We start from the raw sequence: 10,094 nt of genomic DNA, 5'->3' as shown, positions 1-10,094 counted from the left end.
TCTGGGCAAACAATTATTTAGGGTGGTGAAGATAAATGGGTCACCCTGCATATACAAATAAAATACTTCGTGGTCGCAAGATACACGAGCTCCACGTAACAAAATCTCTCTCGACAATACAGTTCACAGAGGTCACTGTGTACCGCTAAACATTTGTTACCAACTGTGGAAACCGAAAATTCTGGGAGAGGGGGGATGACATTAGGAGCGACGACCATATTATGGCCCCTTACCTTACTATCTCGTACTGTTATCGGTACAAGGCATAAGAGAAAATAATATTGCAAGCAGTCATTCGTTTTGGTGATGACGTAGCAACAAATCAGATTGTAGATGAGACAGAGCGAGAATTGAGAGACAGGCAGAAGCTAGCTCCGACGAGAGGGCGTAGTGCAGTGGCGACGAGCCGCGGTCGTTCTGAGGAGAGTTGGGCAGCGCACACGCACGGACCGCCTTGACAGGGGGCGTTGTCGCAACGGCGGGCGAAGCTCTGCTGGGGAATGGCCAGCGTGTGGGAGAGCGGAGCGCCCGATCGCCACGCCGCTCCGTGACGCAACGGGCCCACAATCCAGTTGGCAGACACGAGGGGCGCCTCCCCCATCCGCGTGGCGCACTATATAAACTGCGGTCGGCCTACCTGCGAGCACCACTCGTCCCACGCCCATCGAGCAGGCATCACCATGGCTAAGGTAAGTTCACCACCGAGCTACTCCTCGGTAACTCTCACCGGTAGGTCCTCTCCACAGCAAACTCAGTTTCCCGGTCCGCTGCAGCTCACACCTGCTAAGTTCTCTTAGCGATTTTCTTTTTGTAAAGGTCCTCTCATTTCTCATCGCGGCCATCCCGGGAAAATGTCAGTCATTTGTGCGGGGGGGGGGGGGGGGGGGGGGGGGGCGGTAACGTAAGTTTTTGTCCATTTCATCCTTCCCACTACTGCTCACCGGTTTCATTTTGGGCAACCTTAACCGGTTTTTAGACCCATTCGATTCAGGTAGACAGACAGTTTCTGCTCAAGTAAAAAGAAATATTTAGTCTTCGCCAGTGGCTGGTAACATCGAAAGGAAATCAACAGTGCTTAGATTCGGTGCAATTATTGTATATCCTTCAAACTACCAGTTGTTCCTTACGTGAAGACTACATCTAACACACAGTTTATGGAAAAGTGTAGTTCAAGAAGGTCTGGATTGTAGTGAGAAAAATGTTCCATGGGAAGAGAGTAGCGACAATACTCTCACTGATGAACCAAATACCGGCAGTGAAATTAACAGCGATATCAGTGGAGACTGTGATTAAACGGCTGGAATTACTGTGTAATTTATCGGCATTACGACATAAAAAATTTTAGTGACAGTGACCTTATTGTAAATAGTTTTTGTATACGGGCTATGTGACATAAACTTGAGGAGAAGGAAACAGTCTTCGTTGAGATATTGAAGTTATTGCTTGTTTATCCATCCATTCTCCCCACCAGTCACTTTTGTCTGTTTTCTCTACATTTTCCCCCTATTTTCGAATTTTCTTTCGCTTCCTCCATTGACGCATCGACCCTTTCTCCATTGACTCATCGACATTCACGTTGAACAAATGTGGAAGTAGGCCGAAACTATGTCCCAGACTCTTAAGGAAACTAGGTTGTATTTGTAGGTTTTTCATGCAAGGCTTCTTGTCCTTCTTTCTTCAGTAGTCCCCATTCTTTTACGTCTTCAAACACTTTACCCCACATTGCTTGCCGAAGGCTTCCTCTATGAAGATAAATGCCTAGGAAGTATCATACTTTTCCTTTTCTTCCTTTCATTGTAACGTTTAAACGTAAAACTGATTCCCAGGTAGCTTTTTAGCTTTCAAGCAGAATACCTATTTCTTAAAGATAGTACTATAAATTTTTCATTGGGTAACTGAGATTTCGAAGCGCCATGTTCTTTCTCGCTTATACAGGTTTCTCAGTAACCTGCTATCTAGCATCTCTCTGTAACTTTTACTTACTGCAGCGCTTACAGCTATGTCTCTCACATAGGGAAGTTTAAGAAATGAGAAGAAACACGATAGAGAATCCGTGCAGAACTGAGATCATGTTTTTAAGAACCCTGTAACCAACGAATGTTATCTGAAATTTTCCCTTTAATGGCTAGTTCGGGAACAATTCTCTTGAGCAATGATCTACCTTTGGAAATATTTCCAGAAGAGCTCGCAAAAAATGAACTGAGACAAAATGGTTCAATTGGCGCTCAGCACTATGGGACTTAACATCTGAGGTCATCAGTTCCCTAGACTTAAACATAACAAACCTAGGGACATCACACAAATTGATGCCTGAGGCAGGATTTGAACCTACGACCGTAGCAGCCGCGCGGTTCCGGACTGTAGCGCCTAGAACCGCTCGACGAGCAAGGTCCGCGGTCTGAGACTAAGAGACTTATTTAGAGTCTTACTTCAGTGCCCGAAAATGGACTCAGTATTTTATCACAAAACGAAAATGATTGAGTTTCTTGGAGGGTGATCCTGAGTTGCCAGTGCATCTTCCTCTGCGATCGACTATTGTTTTTCAATATTTCTTCTTTTCCCAGACCATTCATACTATGGGCAGAGCATATTAACTTTGTGTTTATTCGTCTTACCTATCACATTGGACACAACTCACCTTATTCCCAGGTATATGTGCGTATAATCAAAGTCTCATTCCACCAACAACTTAAAATTTATCCTGATCCGGAAAATTTTAACAATAAACATATACACAGTCAATCACATTAACGTGACCACAGCCTGTGTTAGATGTCAACGTGCAATTGCCACTTGCAGACGGCGATGGCAAGTGGTAGCACTAACAATGGAGTGTGTAGGTATAATGCGTGTCGGGAGGGGAAAACAACGAAGTCGTTGTCGCAATGCGGAAACGGAGCGATTTATCTGACGTCCAAAAAGGCATGCTCATTGGCTTTCAGGTGAAAGCATTTCCGAAACGCTCCATCGGAAAGATGCTGTTGGAGTCTACGGCCCTGCTGCAATCAGGCCAAAAGAGGGAGCGTTATGGTCAGGGGAACATATCCCGGGTGAACTCGTCGTTCTGGAAGGCACAGTGGATGAAGACAAGTGTGTATCTACTCTTGGGGCCATGTCCACCTCTAAATGCACTTTGTTTTTTCCTCGACATGATGGCATCTACCAGCAGGACATTTCAACATGTCACACAACTCGCAGTGTACATGTAGTTTGAAGAGCACCAACGTAAGTTTACTGTAGTCCCCTGGCCACCTAACTTCCCAGGTTGACACCCGATCGAGAATTTGTGGGACCACTTGATCGGGCTGTTGGCACCAGGGATCCTCAGCCGAGAAAGATAGTGCAGCTGGACACGCAATGGAGATTGCATGGCTCCCCATTCATGCTGGTACGTTCCAGAACCACACTGATTGTCTTCCTGACAGTTGGTCATATTAATGTATCTGGAATAAAATGGTGTTTTGGGGCAGTCGCCCTCGCTCGTAGCATTGGGTCTAGCTTTTTAGGACATGAAAAACTACCTTCATTTCTTCCTTATAGCGCTTTTTAAGAGAGAACATGATAAGACTGCGTCTTTCACTTTTCTCAGTGGGATATTTCTTACCTACCTTGGTTCGTCCGTATGACTCCACAATCAGGCCCAAGTGCTATGCTCTGCCTACCGATAGCTGGCTCATCTTCTGCCTACGACGTCAGTGGACGAGTGCGCGGAGTCGGATGTTGGTACTACACCTCTATCTCTGTAGTATATAGATTTCGAGCTAGAACCGCTACATCTTCTAGAAGTAGTTCATCACTTGGTCTGACGCAGCTCCGTATGGCCTGCCGCGTTTCTCGTGTAAGGACAAAAGCCTTTAATAGTACTCAAGTACTCCGAAGTGAAATTAGATCCTTCAGGTCGCTCAGTTACGGTGAAAGTATACTTACCAGTACAGCGGCAATTTGTCTTTCCGTTTTTCTGTCTATAATTCTAGTTGGCAGTTGCTTAGCGCAAAATACCTTTCTGGCTTTCTGGTCACATATTTCTCGTACCTTTTTCGCCATTGTTATAGTAGTGGCATTGCAAAGAAATGGTGGCTGAGCGGTCCTATTCCCTTCAGTCTGGAACCACGCGACCGCTATTGTCACATTCGAATCCTGTTTTTTGTTTTTTTTTTCATGTTAAAATCTGTCAGTAGTGAGATAATTCATGACAGAGTACAGTATCAGCCGGTAAGACCCGCCAGTGGTTTTGAAAGGAATTACTCCAACATTCGCCTCAGCTAATTTGGGGATCGATGACAATACAACCACAATAACCGTATGGGGACTTAAGCCAGTGTGCCTGCTAAGCGTATAACAGCAACGCTCCTTGGCTTGATATTTTTTTTCGAAATATCCAGAGTTTTGTACATAATTTGTTTGCTGGTGACGTTCAACTCGAATCACCAGCATCGTTCCTTGATTATTTTTATGTTCTTCATTATCTGCAGTCTAAGTAACAAATTTCTAACACTGTAGAATAGGGAAATATCAGTTATGTAACTGGTTTGAGCAAGAAATCGTTTCCAGAACTTTCATCAAATAGAAATAGGTACTTTTTGATTTCGTGAAAAACAGAGTGTTTTGCGATTTTTACTGAAGTGCTCTGTTTTACTGACAACCAAAGTAATACGATTTGTTATGCATCAAGATCACAACCTGGCATCCTTTTCGTGTACAGACATGAGTGTTCTAATGAGCTATATTTTCAATTGCATTAAGACTGATTATTGATCTACGCTTCTGTACTAAAAAAATTTCACGACTATAAATAGCTAACTAGATATTGATTTTTCACCTTTTTGATACTTGCTGATAATCCACTAAAAAGGCATCAAAACGTAACCCAGTGCCAACCTCCCACCTCCTCGACGACCCCTTAACGTTCCCAACGTTGCACAAATTTTAATATGTATTTGCTTTCTGCTATAGGCAGATTTGGGTTCAATATGCTATCTAACAAAGGTAATTTTTCGTTAAAGTTATTTTGTTCTTACATGACGATCCGTTGCTTATTTCTATTTGCTTTCCCCTTATGTACACCACTGTGACAGGAGCTTACAATGCAGAAAAGGTGTCCCAACCATTTTAGGGATACGTTACTGGCATACATTTTCTCTTGCGTAATGCATTCCATAAGGCGAAGAGTGCCTATACGGTTTCTTAGGGAAGTTTTTTCGTACACTGAGCAGTGTCCAATTCTCGTTGAAAATTATGTCCATTTCGCATCATAACTAATGCTGAAAAAGCAAAAGCTTGAACGAGTACGATGTTTAACTAGTATGATGTTTTTCGGCCCAGCGATTCATCTTTTCTTCTCAGGAGGCCAAAAGCATTAACATGATTTCCTTATTCTTCCCCCACAATTTACGTTAAGAATAGTTGGTTGGCTTCTGCTAACATTAGGAAACGAAAACAATAGTCCCCTGTCATAGCGAACGCACTTAGCCTTCCTTCTAACGCTATAGTATTTGATACCTTCTGGTTACCCAGGAATAAAAGAGTGAATAGGTAATCTGAAAGACGATCTCGACCCATCCCTCTTCCCTGTACTGCCCACAGTACGTGTGGGTGATTCTCACATGGTTTTTCCCTTCTCCCTTCGAAGAAAACTGTAGGATATTCAATAACCCAGAATTTTCTTCCACTATGTTAAATTCATTGACTTATTCTGTATGTATCTCTGTTCCACAGAATTTCCTGATTCTCGCACTGGCTGTAGCCAGCGTGCTGGCAGAACCTCCAGTCAGCCGCCAGTACCTGCCTCCAGGAGGAAACGGCGGCATCTCCACCCAGTACGGTGCTCCAAACGGCGGTGCCAACGGGTTTGGCCGAACAAATGGCCTGTCGACCAGATATGGTGCTCCCAATGGTAACGGATTCGGTGGGCGCAACGGAATTTCCACTCAGTATGGAGCTCCTGGTGCCAATGGATTTGGAAGGACCAACGGAGGACTCTCCTCCTTGTATGGGGCACCTAATGGAGTCTTTGGTGGAGGAAATGGCCTGTCCAATGGCTTTGGCAGAACAAACGGTGGTCTGTCCACCCAGTATGGAGTCCCTAATGGTGGTTCTCTGAACGGAGGTTTCGGGAGATCCAATGGTATTTCCACTCAGTATGGAGCTCCCAATGGAAATGGATTTGGAAGGGTTAATGGAGCGTCAAACGGACTTGGAGGCAGAAACGGTCTTTCGAGACAGTATGGCGCACCCAATGGAGGAGCAAACGGCTTCAACGGGGCTAGGACCCCTTCTTCTGTGTACGGCGCTCCCAACGGTAACGGTTTCGGCAGGATGAACGGGCTATCAACACGGTATGGCGCCCCGAACGGTGGAGCAGCGAACGGCTTCAGTGGAGGCAACGGCGGCCTGTCTACCCAATACGGGGCCCCCAATGGAGGCGCAGGGGCCAATGGCTTCGGCGCCCCTTCTCCAGTGTACGGAGTCCCTGGCGCAGCTGGTTATGGCCAAGGAGGTGCCTCCCAGGACGATCTCTCTGTGAGTACAGCATGCCGAAACAGCGTTTCCGATAACTGTCATTAATTATACCAAAGTAAGTGTATTCTACCTCCAGGAGTTCATTCGATAGAAATAACGTTTTTTGCCCATTTCTACATTGGAACGAGTTTCGCATATTCTTACAGGGGACCGTTTACCCGAAACAAGTAAAAAAAGTCTAGTAGACAAATGTTCAGAAAGAACTGTATCCTAACATCACCACACGCTTAAGAATCCCCATAGAATTATCCACAAACTGCTTTTTAGTCCGCCGACACTCGATCTGCTTTTGTCTCATTTACTGCCTTTTTTGACAGTGAATGTCACAACTATTTTTTCTGAATATATTTTTCCCGTGATTCGAATACTATATTCGTAGATTAACAATCGGTTGTTTTGTGACTGATGCATTATAAAGTCAATACCGATACCGATGCGTAAATATCCTCATATAGTACGTGTATGATGCAAAATTTTTCTTAACCAAACAGAGTAGCTTGAAATTTCGACTAGAAAATACATTGTAGATATTTCGTGCTGGGATTTTGGAAAAATATATGTTATTTCGAGATGATGCCACTGCTAGTATGCATGTCTGTCATCCAATCGTCGAAGAACGTGACCATCTCCTTCTTGTGTAACGTAGCACCAGCTTCATTGCCAGAGCTTCGCAGCACAATGTTTAGAATGTCTGCATTCCCGAAAGTACCCTCAGTCTGTTTCAAACTACAAAGACGGAATACCTTCTTCTCCATATAGCTCCAAGAGCATTTGAATAACTTCCATTCTACGTTACAACATTCTCGTTGTATGTAGTGGCCGTTAGTTTTCCTTTAGGGCTAGTTAAATGTGTTATAGTTATTGTAAATTAAATATTACCCTTGTGAGTAAACTTTAGTTTCAGTTCCACTGATACCGAAAACACGCATTTCAGGGAATATTGTCTACCTACAGTTAAGAGTGCTTTGTATTTTTCTGTAGATGAGGCTAATGGGATATTTAAAATATGATATTGACTAAATTCCGTTCACAAAAACAATTAATAATTATATTTATCATTCCTGGAAAACTTGGAAATTTGTGGTAAGATCATATGGCACCAAACTGCTGAGGTCATCGGTTCCTAAGGTTACGCACTACTTAATCTAACTTAAAACAACTTACGCTACACAGAACACACACATCCATGAATGAGGGAGGACTCTAACCTCCGACGGGGGGAGCCGTGCGAACCGTGCAGGATGCCCTAGACTTCGCGGCTAGCATTCTTGGACTCAGACTGTAAGTGTAGACTTCCAATACCTTTGCTAGTGCACCGTAGTTCTCCCGAAAAATATTGCCAAGTTTATTATTGCTTATGGTATACTAAATTCAGATGCTGACTTTTCCCCCCAGAAATTGGTGCATTTAAAGCTTCAATGGTAGAAGTTGGTAGCACGGCTACTTCATTAATGTTATGGAAAAGTATTTTAAAAGAATTTAATTATAAACAATGGGGGGTAAGAATAGATTACTGTTTCACATATTTAAGGCGCTAGAAAACGTTACATACGCATCTTTCTTTATTTTTTGGAAAATTCAAGAGTAAATCCACATTTGATAATTGAAAACAAGCTAATAAAAAGTATTAAGAAGAAGATTTGTTAATGCGTGACAGAAGGCGTAACATTTTATGGACTTTTATTATTTGGTCAAATACAGTTACAGCAAAGTCTTAGTAGAATTAATGCAGCTATATCATTGTCTATCCAAGTCTTCATAGAGACGACAATTCTTTGGGTCCCAAAACTGTAACTTTAATTCACCATCATCAATTCGAACTAGAGTTCAGCAGTTGTAAAGCACATTCAGAGAACTCCAAGGATGACAGGAAATCTTTTTCGTTGGCATATAACCCAAATTTAAGCAAATTAAGGCATTCAGAGTATAACAATTTTGGAAGAATTTCTTGGGCTGTTTCTACAATAGGTCCTTTCCTCTGGTGTGAGTAGTGGGTGTTTTAAAGTTCGTGGCACTTTACAGCTGCCTGCCCGACAGACTCGAACTGGGGACCTTACATTGTGTGGATAATGCCTGTATCCGCAGAGCTATCCCGTCATGACTCAAGACCCCTTCTGACAACTTCGCTTCTGCCTAATTCTTGTGTACACTTGACTGGGGGAGCTCTCCTGCACTACAAAGTTTGTGCGCGCTCCTCTTTGACATAATCTAAGATAGCGTACTCTTATCTCTGTTGCAGGAGCCAGCTAACTATGATTTCAACTACTCCGTTGAGGATGCGCAAACAGGTGCTGAGTTTGGTCACGAGGAGTCGCGACAGGACGAGAGCGCCCAGGGCCAGTACCACGTGCTGCTGCCCGACGGCCGCAGGCAGGTCGTCGACTACGAGGCTGACGAAGGCGGCTACAGGCCGACCATCAATTACGAAGAGACGGGTCGTGGCGACGGAGGCTACGCCAACGGGGGTTACGCTAACGGTGGAAACGGTGGCTATCCCAGCGGCAACGGTGGCTACTCCAACGGCAACGGTGGCTACGCGAACGGCAACGGTGGCTACTCCAACGGCAACGGTGGCTACGCGAACGGTAACGGTGGCTACGCGAACGGCAACGGTGGCTACGCGAACAGCAATGGAGGCTACTCTGGAGCTAATGGTGGCTATGCCAATGGCAGTCGCAATGGAAATGGAAATGGTGGATACCCGAGGGGCAATGGTGGCTACTCCAATGGAAATGGGCCTTATTAAGTTCTGAAGAAACAGGAATCTATTATGGCATTGTATGTTCAATGTTCTTTTTTCTGTAAATATCTAATGTAGAGCCGTGTGAATGTACAACAATTATGTAAATACGCTTATTCCAAATAAATGGAAATATAGTACGTTTAAACAATGTTTCTTTATGAGTACACAGTGAACTTTCAGTTTGAAGAGATGCACTCTGAATCCTGTTTTATGGCTCAGATGTTACTCCGTTACTAAAATTATTCCTTCAGTTACCAAACTTACACAACTTTCCATCTGTTATACTAGAGGTTGTTACAATTAAACCAGGCAATACTAACACTTCATCCTTAAACGAAATATTTTTCAAGAAACATTACTCATAAGGCAGTTCGTACTTTTAGAATAATTATTTTTAGCGAATATCTCATAAGTTTCTCAGTTTGAACCGCTGTAAATTCCACTTTAGTGGAAACGCTAGTGGAGGTACGTTGGACTGCTTTAAGGTCTTCGAAGTGGTTTGTCAATGATATCATTCCTAACCTCATAGAAAATTCTTCTGTAGAATTGTTTTGAGTATCTTGGTCGCAATAATACGGGCATATTACTGTTGTTTTCGGCGTTGGTTTGCTGTTAACTCTGCCGAGAGCAGCCCCATCACAGAACTGTTCACAGTAACACACCCTCTGTCCTACATTCCTAGACATAACTGACTCCCATCAGCTAATAGTCATGAGGTACTAGAATTTAGGGAAAGGAGTAGAAGGAAGGGCTACAGCGAATATGGAGTTTGTATTAGGAATGAGAAAGAAGAAAGGCTGATTGAGTTTGCAATAAATATCATCTAGTAATA

At 43.6% G+C, this 10,094-nt stretch overlaps 1 protein-coding gene across 1 annotated transcript; it reads left to right on the top strand.

Moving 5' to 3' along the window:
- Positions 1-650: 650 nt before the first annotated feature.
- Positions 651-9,410, top strand: LOC126272316 (pro-resilin-like). Its single transcript, XM_049975099.1, has 3 exons — positions 651-689; positions 5,716-6,519; positions 8,759-9,410. Exons 1-3 carry the CDS (start codon positions 681-683, stop codon positions 9,263-9,265), a joined length of 1,320 nt encoding a protein of 439 aa, XP_049831056.1. The 5' UTR covers positions 651-680; the 3' UTR covers positions 9,266-9,410.
- The last annotated feature ends 684 nt before the right edge of the window (positions 9,411-10,094 follow it).

Source organism: Schistocerca gregaria, chromosome 5 (genome assembly GCF_023897955.1).
Source record: "Schistocerca gregaria isolate iqSchGreg1 chromosome 5, iqSchGreg1.2, whole genome shotgun sequence".
NCBI lineage: Eukaryota > Metazoa > Arthropoda > Insecta > Orthoptera > Acrididae > Schistocerca > Schistocerca gregaria.
The sequence above is the reverse complement of the archived record's forward strand: the minus strand, read 5'-3'. Positions and strand labels throughout refer to the sequence as shown.

Coding starts and splice junctions, on each gene's coding strand:
- LOC126272316 (XM_049975099.1), top strand. Junction 6,520..8,758: donor CCTCCCAGGACGATCTCTCT/GTGAGTACAGCA, acceptor TCTCTGTTGCAG/GAGCCAGCTAACTATGATTT.